The sequence below is a fragment of the Ciconia boyciana genome, chromosome 23 (assembly GCF_034638445.1).
Source record: "Ciconia boyciana chromosome 23, ASM3463844v1, whole genome shotgun sequence".
In the NCBI taxonomy this organism is placed as follows: domain Eukaryota; kingdom Metazoa; phylum Chordata; class Aves; order Ciconiiformes; family Ciconiidae; genus Ciconia; species Ciconia boyciana.
The window spans coordinates 3823839-3838563 of record NC_132956.1 but is presented as its reverse complement, the minus strand read 5'-3'; the positions used below and the strand labels follow the sequence as shown (position 1 = coordinate 3838563).

Sequence of the window (14725 nt, the reverse complement as noted above, 5' to 3'; positions counted from 1 at the left end):
CGGCAGACCCTGGCATTGTTGCTGCTTGCGCCGGCAATCTCCGGCATTGCCACTGTTTGCACCAGCAAACTCTGGCATTGCCAGTGTTTGCTGCCGTGGTGGAGCCCCCCACACAAGCTCTGCCTCCAGCTCTGCACCCCGCAGGGCTGAGCCAAGCCCTTCCCCGAGCCCCCCGGGGCGTTGGGCAGGCATCGGGTCTGGGGTCTGGGTTGCCACATGGGATCCTGTTGGTTTTTGTCCCTTGGCCAGGATGGCAGAGTGATTCCTGGCTGGGGACGGCGCTCCCTGCCTGCCCTTCCTCCTGACAGACCTTCCTCTCCCTCCTCTTCCCTCGTCCCGCTCTCTGGCCTTCCTTCGCATCTGCACAGCGGCCACAGCCAGACCTTGAGCTCTCCCCGGCCAGACCTTGAGCCCTCCGCGGCCACGACCCATCTTAGCTCAACTTGTGCATCCCCGAGCCCCCCAACAGCCTTGCACACGGCCGGGGTTCCCGAACCAGCATGAAGGGGAACGCACCGCTCTGCCTTTCCGATCCTTGCTAAAAACTGAACCACCCGGTGGAAAAAAACCCTTCCTTCCTCCAAAAAGGTCATGGGCAGATGCGAGCGCGTGTGCCGCAGCCGCCGCACGCCCACTCGTCTCCCCCCCGTGCGGTGCAGTAACCGTCTCAGCGCTCTCGGCTTGCTGTGCTTGGAAGGACTCCAGCAGCAGATGGGGCAGGCTGTGGCATTGCTTAATGCTAACTTGAAATGAAAAAAAATTCCCCCCCAAACAACCACAAAACCTGCCGACAGGCTCAGCCCCAGCCACGTCTCTGCTCCCTGCCTGTTCGCTTCCTCCCGTGCCAGTTTTTGGGCAGGAGCGCACACAGAGCGGGTCCTGTGCAGATCTCTGGTTTATTAGAAATTACAGCGGGGAGGGAGAGGGGAAGGGGCTCCCCAAAGGGGAGCAGGGGTCTGCTGCTGGTGCCCCAAGAACAGGCGCATCCCATGGCCCTGGAAGGGGTCATCCCCCATCGAGGTGAGCAGCTCGAATGGGACAAAAGTGGGGTCCAGAGAGAGACAGCCCACCCTGGCCCTGCTGTGGGTCCCCACATCTGGGGTGGGGTGTCACCGAGGGGCTCGGGGGTCCTGGGGGCCAACTCACCCCAGCCTCCCCCCTGCTGCAAGCGCCTGGGTGAGGGGCTACGAGGCTGGGACAGATGGGCAGGGGGAGAGGAGCCACTTTCAGCTGCTTTTTTTGTTTTCCACCAAGCATCCCAAGGGAAGAGCCGTCTCCATCCCCGGCCCCATCCCGGCCCCCTCTGCAGCGGCTGCTCCCCTGCGCGGGGGCCAGCTCCGAAGCTCTCATTTATGACCTGTTGGGGGATAAAAGGGGCTTGTTGGCGGCAGCGAGCAACTGGTGTGCGGGGACAACTGTTGCCATCTGTCTGGTGGGGCGATGGGGGGGCCACAGCGGGGCCGGGGCCGGGGTTTTGTTTCTCCTTTCATGCACCACTAAACTTTGCACCTTTTGTTTCCCAGAGAAGGGCTGAGAGCCGGGGACAAAAGAGGTCTCTGCGCCCCACGGGTCGGGGCAGAGCTTGCTCAGCTTGCCGGGGGGGGTTGCATACGATTCTTATTAAATATTATAATAGTAATTATTGTTATTTGAGGAGTCTGTCGGTGTTGGGCAACCCGGTGCTGAACCCCCTCCATCCTCCCCCCGCTGTGCTGCCCCACACCGCACCCTGTGAGCTCAGCGGGCAGAGCGAGGTGCCCCGACATGTTCTGTGCTGCAGCAGGCAGAAGCCACGACTGCTGATGCTCGTGGGGTGCATCCCTCGAGGACCCGAGGCTGCATCGCCACGGAGTGACAGCGTGCCCTGCCATCCCCAAGGGATGCTGTGTCCCTGTCACTAAGCGATGCTGTGCCCCCGTCTCCAAGGGATGCCGTGCCCCTGTCCCTGAGGGACACCATGCCCCTTGTCCCCAAGTGATGCTGTGCCCCCATCCCTGAGAGATGCCATGCCCTGGCAGTAGCAGCAAGGAGAGGGCAGGGCACAGGCAGCAGGCAGCAGGCAGCAGGCCATCCCGGTGGGAGCAGCCAGAGGCTGCGTTCGCTGCCCCAGGGCAGTTTGTGCTTCCTGGTGGAGCAGTGTCTGTGTCTGGGATGGGAGCGCAGAGCCTGGGGCAGGTTCCAGCCGGGGCGTGTGAGTCTCACCAGCTGCCCGGGTTTTGTTCAGGGCTTTGAGCCGCTTGCTTTGCTCGTCATCTGCTTTCCGCTGAGCCACGGCTCCGGGCCCAGCCTGGAGCTGGTAGCTGGGATGAGCCCTGCGTGTCTGGGGGAGCATGTTTCCCAGCTCCGGGGAGCACCGGAGGAGGGAGGAGGCCTCTTGGGGCTCCCCCCTCCGCCACATCTCCACACCAGTGGCACTGACCCAGGAGCGTCTCGTGGGCCATGTCCGAGCTTCGCCCATGGAGCAGCCCCTGCCAGCCTCACATCCCAGCCAGCGGTAACAAGGCAGAAGGAGAAGGATTTCAGGCTAATGCTGGCGTCCGCGCCCCAGGACCCGCCAGGTCGTGTTGGGATGTGTTAGGGCATCCCTCGCGGGGTTGGTGCCTGCCCCTGGCCCCTCTGCAAAGGCCACTCATCCCTGTGGGTATCCCTGCGCCTGGCACAGCAGTGCCCGGCTCCGTGGGGAAAGGGCAACTCTCAGTGTTGCTGCTGCGGGGATGCAGCAACACCCGTGTGAACGCAACACCCGCCTGGACACAATACCCGTGTCAGCGCAACACCCGCTCCTTTCGGGAACCGCCGGGAAGTGTGTTACTGGGAACTGGCTGCAGGCAACAATATCCCTAAGCCCTGCGCGTCCCGGCGTCCCAGCTGCCAGACGAAGGGTGAGGCCCCTTTTCCCTCTGACAATGCCCTTTTACCAGGGAGTTTATTTCTATTATAGCACCGGATAAAACAGAAAAGGGGAAGGATGGGGCTGGAGCGGAGCAGCTGCCCTTGCCGACTCGTTCGCTGCTTTGTTGTGAGTTAAAAGTCTGGATCGGGGGCTGAGACACCGGCCATGGTGCTCCCTTAAAGCGCGAGGGCTCGTCGCCCCTCTCCTGGCCCCCGTGGAGGGACTCTGCAGAGGGGCTGCCTGGGATCTGCCCCAGCAAATTCCCCTCCGGGTGGTCAGCGCAGACCGTGGCACCGATTCGGGGCGCAGCCCTGCTTAGCCCAGGGATGCAGAGCCTGCCGGGGCTCTCTGCCAAGCTCCGCCAGCGTGCAGGGGGCTGAGCTTTCCTTTTTCTTCCTTTTCCCCTTTGGAGTGACTTTGGTGACAGGGTTCAGCTCCAGCCCCAAGGCCATGCTCCTGGATCCTACAGATGGTTGCGGTGTCAGAGCAATGCACCCCCTCTTAGCGCTGACCCGAAAACCTGCTGGGGCAGGAGGAGGGAGAAGAGCGACATCGAGCCTGTCCCCCCCAAACCCAGACCCCCCGACAGCAAGCCAGCTGGCACAGAAAGCCCCCGTGGCCGTGCCAGCCCCCAGCAGCTTTAAGGCTGGCAGCAGCCGCTGCTGGGGAGGGCTGGGGGCCGCTGCAGGGCTGGGGCGCGGGGGCCATGCTGCCTTTTGAAGCAGAGACAAAGCCCGTCTTGATATTTACGGCACGTGCAGCGGGAGCGTGGGGCGTGCGAGGCTGCGGGACAGATGGCGAGTGAAACAAAAGGGGAGGCAAGAATGGGAGCTGAACAGATTGGGAATTTCCTGCCCGTCCCTCTCCCCCATGCCCAAACACTGCTGGGGGTGTGCGGGGAGTGGGACTGCCTTTCCCCAGTGGTCCCCCCAAAGTGTTTGGTCCCTGACCCCCACAAGCTGCTCTAGCCCCCCAAGCTACGCATCCTCCCGGAGCCGGGTGGAGAGACCCAAAATCCCAAGCACTGAAATCCCATCTCCATTTTACTCCTGATATGGAGCTGCAAGAACAGGACCCCCATGTTCCTCCAAGCCTCAGTCTGCTCCTCTGTGAAATGGGACCCCGGCTCGTCCCCGAGTGATGCTGAGGAGGCAAGGGGTCCTGGCGATCTCCACCAGCGATGTGCCAGGCTCCTCCCCGGCATCTTTTCCCGCTGCCTCCGCAGTTTTCTTATCTCTTCTCAGCAATGTTGCAGCTGCTGCGGGCCAGATCCAAACAGCTTATTAATAATCAACTTTTATTGCTCGTCACATTGCAAACACGTCTGCAGATGGCCAGGCGCGGCGGTGGCAGCCGTGACCTCGCCACTGATCCTTTTGTCCTTGCAACTCCTCCACTCAATAAAGGTTTTAGGTTAAGTCCAAGAAGAATTGAGCAAAGGGAAATGCCGAAGGACGTGACGCCGGGTTACACTTCCCTGGGCTGTGACTCATGCCGACTCTGCAAACGTTCTCATGCCGAATTTGAAGCACAGGGACGGTGCCGTGCCCGGAACTCACGTCCCTTGACTGGGGGGTGGCTCTGCCCAGCCCGGACTCCTCCACCCACGTTAGGGTCAAACCCATCGCCCACTGCCTCGCTGTTTTCTTGTGTACTTCTCCAAAGGAAAATATTTTGAGGGCTTGTTTTTAAACACAAATCCTGCACTTCCTGGGGAGACATCCTCCTAAAGGGATGTAGCAAGCGGTCTGGGAAGCGCTTGAGCTGAGGGATGCTGCAAAGGGGGAAAAAAAGTGAGGAGGGGAAGAGAATCTGGGGGAAGAGGCTGGAAAGAAGTGGAGATGAAATTTGGGGGTTTTCAGGGGAGCTCTGGAGAAATCCTGCCTCTCCCCATGGGGCACCCTGTGGGAGCTGCTGGTTTTTAGGGTCTCGTGCAGGGACAGCCCCAAGGCGGGTGCCCAGGTCCAACGCCTGTGGCCTGAGCCCCTCTGCGGACATGGGGTGATGGTGGGGGGCAGTGGGTCTGGCAGGAGCAGTGGGCTGTCTTTGACATCCCACCCAAGGAGAGCCCTCGGGAGCAGCCCACAGCCCAGATGTGACTTTGGGGGGGCTGCAGCTGCTGGTACCTCCTGCAGCAGCCCCTCAAAGCCTCTGTGCTCAGGGCACACCTCTAAGGGGGCTGGGGAGCTATTTTTTGGTTGGTTTGGGGTTTCCCCCTCCTTTAGGCTTCTCTGTGGATCTGGACAAAGCCCTGCACTCCCCCCTCCTCCTCCCCAGTGGGATACAGGCTGCTGGGGCCCCCCGACCCCGCATCTCCTCCCAGCAACAGGAGGAGGAGGAGGAAGGGGTTGAGGAGGGGGGCCAAGCCCCCATCCCTGCTATCCCCACCACAACAACAAGGCGGTGATTGGGCGCCCGTGGGCTCGCCCAGGACCAATGGGGTCTCCCCCTTTTTTGGGGAGGGGAAGAAGCAGGGCAGTGGGTTGCACTGACCCTCTGCCCCCTCACCTCCACCCCTGCGGGGTGTAGAGCCAGTGCCCCAGCTGGTGTAAATCAGCAATCCCCATCGCCCTGCGTGGATCAAGCAGCTGCTGGAAGCAGCATTAGGTGGCTGCTTCTCCTGGGTTTTGTTCTGCTGCCACCAGACCCTGCTGCCAGGCCCCCCCCCAAGGTGATGGGCTGGAGTCTCCCTACAAACACCCCCTGGACCCCCAGCCCCTGCAGGCTGGTGTTGATTTGGGAAGGGGTGTGGATGCTCGGAGGCAAAAACCTGACCTGGGAGCAAGGAGCGGTGCTTGCTGGTGCCTGGGCAGCTCCGGAGCACAGGGAGGAGCGTGGTGCTTGCCTGGTTTGTAGGTGGGTCCTGCAAACATCCTCTCCTGCCGCTTCTGGAGAGCGTGGAGACATGGGGTGGGCTTGGGTGCTTGTAGTCCTGTCCCTGTCCCTCCCACCTGGCCTGCTGGATGCTGCTACAGGGGAGGAAGAGGGAGGATGAGGGGGAGCATGGGCTGTGGTACCTGTCCTGGGGGCTGATGGCAGAAAGGTCAGAGCTGGTCCCAGGTGCCAACAGGTACCTGCGTTGGAGCCAACCGGCTGCACGTCCGTGGGGGTTTGGGGCATCCTCCCTCTCCGCAGAGCCCACTGCCCCACACTGCCCTGCTGCCAGCCTTCGAGGGAGCCCAGCACGAGCATCGCTCGCCTCTCGCTATCTCAGAAGCAGGGTCAGGTTTGCCTCCCTCTGAGCCCTTTTTCCCCTGGGCGGAGCTGGGTTTCACCCTGTGTCTCAGCCCAGCCTTGCCCAAGCAAGTACCGGCTGTGGTGGGCACCCCAGGGTGCAGGGCAAGTCCCAAACCTGGGTGCTGCTCTCTGGGGACGTGGCCTTGGGAGGGAAAGCCAGGGCCACCCTGGACAGGGCCACATGTGACAGGCAACACCGACATCTAGTGACAGTCCTGGGGTCCTCAGCCAGCTGGGCGTGCAGTGGGGTCCCCTTGGCTCGGGGTCCTCGGTCGGATTTGCATCTCCGCAGGGAGCGGGGTTTGGCTGTGGGAGGTCAGGATGAGGATGGGCACGACCCTTTGCTGCCCTGGGACGCAGGAGAGGATGGGGAACCGAGTGGAGCGGTGTCTTCTTGCCTCTCCTCCTGCCTGGCTTCTGCAAGAGCCTTGGCTGCAGCTGGGGGGCTGCCCCTGGCCCGGGCCCGGGGCTGTTTGGGGAACCCCACCTCCTGCACCCCACGGAGCACCCACAGGCTCTGCCTCCCCGGCTGGCACCAGCCCGGAGCCAAGCGAGCCCCTGGTGTGCTGAGGAGAGGCCCGCAGGCTGGGAAATGGCACTTTCTGTGCAATTCCTGATCTGTAAAAATCCTACCCATGTGAAATTTTTTTTTTAAGCATCCTCCAGCTTAGCTGTTAAAAATAAGCAGGGCTGAAGACTGGAGAACATGAAAGCATCCGGAAAATAACGACCAGAAGTACTGTGCCAGTGGTACCGCCATCCTTCCCTCTCTCAACTGACACTTTTCCATGTGTATTTTTTTCCTTCTATAAATGTCCTTGCATGGACCCCATCTGGGATGTGCTGGAGCGGCAGCTCCTTGGTGCGAGGAAGGCGGCGTATGCACATGTCGTGTCTGGTACAACCACTAGACGGCAAATTCAGCCCGGATTATGTCTGCAGAAAGATCTGGTCTGCAAGAGGGGAGGTTTCAGTGCTCAGAGCAGCCCAGATGCTCAGACCCTGGTCTCTGCATCTGGGGTTCCTCAGACACGTTTTGTGCAGTTACAGAAAGGGCTTTATTCGTCGGTATGATATCTACAGTTCATGCGTCGGTGATAGTACAGGTTTTTTTGGGTTTTTGTTTCTATAGTGTTAGCATGCAGTTTAAATGCGGAGGGTCTGGATGACCTCTTCAGCTTTGCAGGTCATCTCCAAAGCTCAGCTGCCCCTTTGGTTCTCAAACTAAACCGTCCAAGGAACCAAGTTGGGTGTTCTTGGCTTTTGGCAAATTCAAACATGCTGCAGATGCACATGTCGCTGCGATTTTTTTTTTTTTTTTTTTTTAAATGGGAGACCCCGGTTGCCTGGGCAGGGAGGGAGCTTGGAGCCGAGCCGGTGGGTGGGATGGAGCTGGGCGTGCGGGGGGGTCCCCAGGCAGCCGGGGCAACAGCACCAGGAACTGCCCCATCCCTTGCCCCCGGTCCTGCCCTGAACCAGTGGTCTGGGAGGAAGATGTGAAACACCCCTCAGCCACAGCCCGCAAACAGGCTGTTTCTCGGGGTGTTTCTCTCTAACCTCAGCAGCTGACAGCTGCTCGCAGCGGCAGGAAAGGTTTCTGTCCTTTATCTCTGGAGCAGGAGGCTGATGGGGGGGGCAAAAATGGAGGGGAGAGTTGGATTGGCTCTTCCCCATCCTAGACTGAGGGATGCTGGCAGCCAGGAAATCTTTAACCCTTTACTTGTGTAGCTCCAACCTCCCAGTGACCGCTGGCGCCTGGCCCAGGGTGAGTCATTTTAAATCTGCTGGTTCTGCAGGACCCACACCTGAAACCCTCCCCGCTGGGGTCGGATGCTCAGTGCCACGTTTCAGAGGTGGGATGAGCTCTCCCCCACCCCTGCTGCATCCCACCCAAACCAGGGGAGAAGGTGAATGGGGGTGCAGCGCTTTGGGGGGTGGCTGTGGTGGGGTCGGAGGGGGAACTGTGCTGGGACCTGTCCCACCCTGGCCAGAGAGCCGGGAAGAGGGAGCGTTCGGGGATCCATTGGGGACGAATGGATCCTGCCCACCCGCGTGGGCTGGTGTTGGAGTACCCTTATTGCACTATTGCGGAAGCCAAGTCAAAGTGTCAAGCTGCATTAAAATGGGAGTGAGTGTCTCCCCAGGAACGGGAGAGCCAAGTCCTGAGGGTGGGGAGGGGGCCGGGCGGGGGCCAGGCTAGATCTCGATGATGGTGGCACGCCGCAGGCACAACGGGGCGTCGGGGGGCACCGCGTTTCGCTTGATCTCGTTCCCGTCGAGCCGCAGGACCTGGAGCCTGGAGTAGTTCATGACGTCCACCACGGTGCAGAAGCTGCTGATGGAGAACTCTGCGGGGAGAGAGGAGACAGAGCTGAGCACCGGCTTTGGCCCCGGCTCTATTTAACCTTCGTGATGCGACTGATCTTTGGGGAGTGATGCGGGAAATGTCAAGGGGGGCTGCTCTGGGGATGGGTCTGTGGGTACCGGCCTCTGAGAGCTGGTTTATGTTAAGAAGGGCAGGAAAAAAATGAAAACACCCTCAAATCACCAATTATTCCTGCAAATTCTGACTCAACACCCTCCGCTCTTAAGCTAAAAGAGTAACCGGTGCTTCTCGCTGCACTCAGAAGGAGCCCATGAGTTTGTGCCTATTCCAGGGCTTGGAAGCGGTGGCAGCACCCACCCTCGGCTGCCTTTGCCCAGCCTGGCTGGAGCACTCGTAGGGAAAAAGCCGGGTGGAGTCAGCTGAAGCATTGCTTTTTACTGGGAATTGCCTTTGCAGCCTCCTTTGTGAGGCTTCATAGGCTGCAGCCTCCAGCCCCTGACTCCCCCGGCCACTGCGGGACTACCCAGGCAGCGTGCCTGGGAGGGAGGACATCCCTGTCCCTGTCCTCATCCCCGTCCCATGCCCGCAGACGTCCCCTCTCCGTTCATCTGCCACCCGCTGCTGCTGCCAGCACCAGGCAGGGAAACTCCAGGCCAGCCCGGGCTGGGTTTGAAGGGAGGAGATGGAACAAACTCCAAAAATTTTGTGCAGGATTTGGGAGAGAAGCGACCGACTAGAGGGCAGCAAAGCTCCAGGCCGGGGTGCTGCTGGGGAAGGCAGCGGGGTGCTGGGGGGACCCCTGCACCCACAGGCCGGGGGCTTGGGGGGCTGCAAGGCCTGCGGTGTGCGGGGAGGCAAGCGGGGACCTCCCGGGGTGTCTGGAGGGGCACGACCCCGGCCCTGATGCCCCAGGGGTGGGATATGCCCCCCAAAGAGGTTGGTGCTGCACGCCTGGACCTGCAGCCCCTCGCTCCTGGAGATGCTTTAAAGGTCAGCGGCAAAACCTGCAGCTGGAGGAAAAAAACTGCTGTAAAGCCTGAACGGCTCCGCGGTGGTTTCATGGCATTTGTGGGCAGACGTTAACAGCTACAAATTTTGAAAGCAAACATTTGGGAATCTGTTCTTGTTTTTGTGTTTCTGTCGGTTCCCCGGTGCGGGGTTGTGTGTTTCCTCTGCAACAGCTGATGGCTGCACTGACACATCCTCGTCCCCATCCCAGGCTTGCTCAGGGGCTCCAGCACCGCTCCGGGAGGGACCTGCCCTCAGGGCCTGGCAGGTGAGAGGAGCAAGCCTGGATTTTTCCAGGAGATTGCTTATTTTTCTTCTTTTTTTTTTTTCCTAGCTTATTTTTATAAATAGCAGCCCCAGAACAATCTGTTCCTTTTATTTATTTGTGTATTAAGTTGAGTGAATTTTAGTCCTGGCAGAAGATGCCGTGTTGATGGCTCTAATAACTAAGAGCTCCCGTCTGTCCCAGACCCAGCAAGGATGTGCCCCTCGGCCGCAGACCACGATCCTTGGGGTGCTTTGGGGCCATGGGCTGTGCCCGTGCCCTGCGAGGTGGGGAGGGAGGTGGCCAGAAGGGGCTGGAGAAAGGGGCTGCGCTGGCCCCGAGTGCTGCAGACCGCTGGGCACTGCAGGGTACGTCCCTGTCCCCTGCCTTAGAGCTGGCCAGGGTGATGTGTGTTCCCACGTGCAGTGACCGTGGCTGTGGGGACCCCCCCACCTCTGTCCACTCTGTCAGTGACCCCCCAGCCTGTGTGCAATGCCGGACTGAAGCCGTAGTCCCCTCCCCAGGTTCTACCAACAGCTGGTTTCTGGCATCTCTAAACAGAAGATGCTCAGGCTTCTGATAAATGCTCGGTAAAACCAGTGCGATGGCTCCGTGGATCATACAGAGTGTTCAGAGCTGGGAGCCTCTCAGCTCCAGGTGTGTTGGGACACAACGGGCCCCGTTCCTGCCTTGCTCAGGGCCACCTAGAAGTCTCCCACATTCCAGCTTCCTGCTCAAACCATTACCCCAGGTAGTCTCCCACAGGGAAGCACAGGTTCTGCATCCCCATCTCCCCGTCCCTCTATTGCACCACCATCCCCTGCACCACCGTGCTTTGGTTGACGCGTTCCTGCTCACCGTTGATTTGGTTCCCTTGAAGGTAGAGGTTCTCGAGGTTGGTGCTGACGCGGGGGATCTTCTGGAGCCTGTTGTAAGAGAGGTCCAGTTCAAGGATGCTGCTGCTGTTGAAAGTGTTGGTAGAGAGACCTTGATTTGTTAGGCTGTTGTGAGACATCCGTACATAGAGCAGCTTGGGAGAGACCTTGAAATAGTCATCAGGGATGGTGTTGATGTAGTTGTACTCTAGGTAGAGCTGTTCCAAAGCCATTGGGAGCCCATCAGGGACTTTCCTGAGGTGGTTGTAGCTCAGATCAGCAAGGATCAAGGACTTGAGCCCTTTGAGGGATGCTCCCATCTCAAAAATGTAGTTGTGGCTGAGATACAGGGCTGTGAGGTTCTCCAGACCCTCCAGAGCGTTGGAGGGGACCTTGGAGATCTGATTGTAAGACAAGTGGAGCTCTCTCAGGGATCGGGGCAAGGGGCTGGGCATCTTGGTTAGGTTGTTGTTGTTCATGTACAACCTCTCCAGGCTTTTGAGCTTAGCAAAGACCCTCTTGCCCATCTTCTCGCTGGTGATCTGGTTGTTGTGCAGTGCGAGCCATTCCAGCTCCGTGGCATTGTCAAAAGCCCCCTCTTGGATGGCGGTGATCTGGTTGTTCTGGAAGTAGACGTATTTCATCCTGGAAGGCACGAAGGGCAGGTACCTCAGGTTACGGGTGTCACAGTACATGGCTGACGAGAAGTTAGGGGGGCAATCACACTCTTGGGGACATTGCCAGGAAGGGGCTTGCTGAGGTTCAGGGCCGGGCTCTGCCTCCGTGTCTGGAGCTGGGAGGTAAGAGTACACGTAAGGGGTGTTCTCATCCTCGTAGTAGGGCATGTAGTTATAGGAGGACATCCGGGACTGCCGCATGTAGTACTGTAACCAAGCCAGGTCTTCTTCTTCATTGTACTGGCCCAGGGAGGCTCTGCAGAGCCCAGCAATGATCAGGATGGTGGCCCAATGCATGGTGCTGATGCTGGAAGGACCTGGGTGGGGGAGAAATGGGGAGGAAACCATCAGCAGTGTCAGGACTTATGTAAGGGCTAGAGGCAGGCGAGCTGCACGCCGTGGCTTGGGAATCCAGCGCGGCTGGACATGGTTGCAGCCCTGCCTGGGGTTGGTGGCACTTGGCAGCAGAGCTGGGGAACCAAGGGACCTGAGTGAATCCTACCCATAAAAATGCGGCTGCAGACATGTCCCCTGTTTGCAGTTACCTGATCTTCCCCCTTTTCACCTCAGGCCTGCTAGAAACCTCCATCCCAGCGGATATTTGCTTGCCAAATCTTTACTTATGGGTATTTCTGTTACAACTGAGTAGAGGATGGAGATATTTGTGTAAGGTCACGCAGCTCTGCCCCAAGGTGCCTGGGATTCGCCTGCGCTGGCTCTGCACAGGAAGGAGGAGAAAGGACTCGGCCGCTCTCCGGCCAAGCGGAGGAGAGCGGTAGCTGCGAGAACAGGTTGATGGAGCTCAAGGCATGTTTCGATGGAGCTATATTTATGCTACACTCACTGGCGACATGATTCGCTGTGGGTTTCATCCAGCTCTCCCTTCCCCCACAGAAACGCAGGATCCTCATGCTGCTCGGGACTGATGTAAATCCTGGTAAACAAGTTCTGGCTTATTTTTTAAATGAAACCACTTTCAAGCTTAGATTTCCCGAGCTCAGCCCCGACATGAAAAGGGGCAGCATCCGCTGGCCCCTTGAGGCCAGCGTGACCAGGGAGAGAGGGAGCCGTCACCAGACCTAGTGCTTGGACCCTGCTTGTGAAATTCAGCCTGCCGAGGGCTGATGTCCAGAAGAGAGCAGGGCAGAGGGCTCAGAACAAGCCAAACCTGTCCCGAGCCCCTTGACTTGGCGAGGGCTTCGCAGCCACCCCGTGCCATGCCCAGGGCAGCGTGCTGGCACGCCACGGTGCCGGTGGCAGGAGGACTCCAGCTACGGCCGTTCATCCCGGCTCCTCGTCTCGGTGCTAAAGGAGCACGCAGAGCGGCCTGGAGCGAGGCAGCTTGAAATGCCTCCAGGAAATACGCGAGGCCGTGCTGTTCGGAGGGGGAGAGGAGTCGCTCCCGCCTGCTGGCTCCTATATACGTGGCTGGGAGCGCAGAGCGGTGGGGCTGCTGGTGCATCGCTGCCAGCTCCGCTCCGGCAGCCGCGGCGTGGACAATGTGAAAGCACGGGCCAGCGTCCCTCCTCACCGTGCCGGGGTGGCCGTGGGGTCACCCGATGAAACCTCGCCGCGTCCCCACCCCGCAGCGAGGAGGGGATGTCTCACCCGGTAGACAAAGAGGGCACAGTTTGCTCCGAGGCGGCCGCTGCCCTGCCACCGAGGCACCCTGGCAGGCTGCTCGTGCTGGAAGAAAAGAGGGATTGAGGTGGCGGCGGGCAGGCATGGCTCCCTCGCTTTCTCCTTCTCTCCCTCCTTCCCCCTCCGCGCGCTCGTGCAGCCGAGGGGCAGGTGAGACGTGGTCCTCCGGGATGCTGTGCGCAACGGGGGAGCTTGGCAGTCGCAGAGGAGATTCTTCTCCTCCTCCCTCCTGCTCCAGGGCACTCTGCCTGCTGAAATACCAGAGCCTCCCTGCCCTGCCCTGCACAGGGGCTTCTCCACCCATGCAGAGCTGCTCGGCAGCCCCTTCCCAGGGGGTCCCTCTATGTGGGGCAGGACTGATCCATGGGGTCCCTCCACCTTTTCCAGTGCCCCCCTCCACCTTCCAGTGCCCCGAGCCTGTCCTCAGCGGCCACTGCTGCCCCCTGCTTCATTTGAAGGTTGCTTCTCCTCTCTCCAGTGGGCTTCAGCCCTCTTTTTGGGGTGGGATCTGAGCTGAGTGTGCCGGCCCTGAGACCTGTGTCATCTCCTGGTGCCCACGCTCCCCTGCCAGAGGCTGTCGGGCTAATGGGGTCAGCCCCTCACCCTGAGAGGGAGCAGGTTTTGGAGCAAGGGGCTTCACGGTCTGCGGCCATCCATGGACTCGGCCCATTGCTGCTGTGCCAGGCGTGAAACCAGCTCCCCCTTCCACTGCACCCTGGCAGAAGGGACGGGCAGAGCTGTGCCGGGCAGGGGGGCAGCGAGCAGGCACTGCCCGCACCGGGGTGTCGATGGCTGTAGGTGTCCAGCTCCCAGCCAAGTGGGCAAGGAGCTGCCAGAGGGGCAAGAGATGTGGGTAGCAGGAGAGGGCTTCCCCGCCGCGGCGGTTCGGGAGCGCTGGCTTTCAAGCTGTGCCACCCGTGTCGCTGGCATGTGCTTCGTGTGGCAGCCGCCTGCCCGCCGAGGCAAGGGTATGGAAATCAGGCTTAAAAAAAAAAAAAAAAATCATAATAAATATAGAGAAGCACTTACCAAGCTAAGAGCCTCCTTTCCAAAGCCTCGCTGCTCTTCTCTGGGATCTCCTGTGTGTCAAGCAGCATGTGAGTGTGTCTCCTGATTTGCAAAGGCTGGTGCCCGCCCTAGATCCCAGATCAAATATTGTGCTTGCAGGTCACGGGCTCGGCAGGTTTTTTGGGGAGTGACCTCCCAGCAGCAGCCAGTTTGCAGGAGAGACTGAAGAGACCCTAATGCTGCCTGGCGTTATAAATAACCTGCTTTTTCTTTCCTCCCTCTCTCTCTCTCTCTCTCTCCCGTCTTTTCTCATAGGAGTGTTGGCACTTTTCAGGCTCTCTCTGTTTAACGAGTTAGTGGAATCGGGGATGTTGTTTTTAAAAGGGCTGTTGTTAGGTCTCCTGCGTTTCTCATCAGGAAGCGATGAGGAGGCCTCTGGCCAGATTAAAAAATACCTGATTTTGAGGCGCTGAGGATGTGATTCTTAGGGAGAAGCAAGAAAGTATCTTTAACTTTTGCAGTACCAGGGGAAGAGATGTTAGTGCCTGCTCCAACTGCAGCCTGGGCTTCTTCCCCAGGAAGCCTCAGTTTATGCAGTCCTGCTATTAAATATTTAGAATAAACATTTCCATGAACGATAAGGCTGCAGCATCCAAGGTAAATAAATTGCCTACCAAAGGGCCACTGTGACAACAGGAATTTGTCTTCAGCTTGGCAGGACAGAGATGCCAAGCTGGCATTTCTGCAGGCTGTGTCCATCTGCCCAGGGTGGGGGTGTCCCCCCCGAGGCTGACC

At 59.5% G+C, this 14725-nt stretch overlaps 1 protein-coding gene across 1 annotated transcript; it reads right to left on the bottom strand.

Annotated features, from left to right (window-relative positions):
* Positions 1 to 8316: 8316 nt before the first annotated feature.
* On the bottom strand, positions 8317 to 14198 carry FMOD (fibromodulin). Its single transcript, XM_072844802.1, has 3 exons — positions 13952 to 14198; positions 10588 to 11598; positions 8317 to 8478 (listed from the first exon to the last, which is right to left on the bottom strand). The coding sequence occupies exons 2-3, from the start codon at positions 11576 to 11578 to the stop codon at positions 8327 to 8329; spliced, it is 1143 nt and encodes a 380-aa protein (XP_072700903.1). The 5' UTR covers positions 11579 to 11598; positions 13952 to 14198; the 3' UTR covers positions 8317 to 8326.
* Between the last annotated feature and the right edge of the window lie 527 nt (positions 14199 to 14725).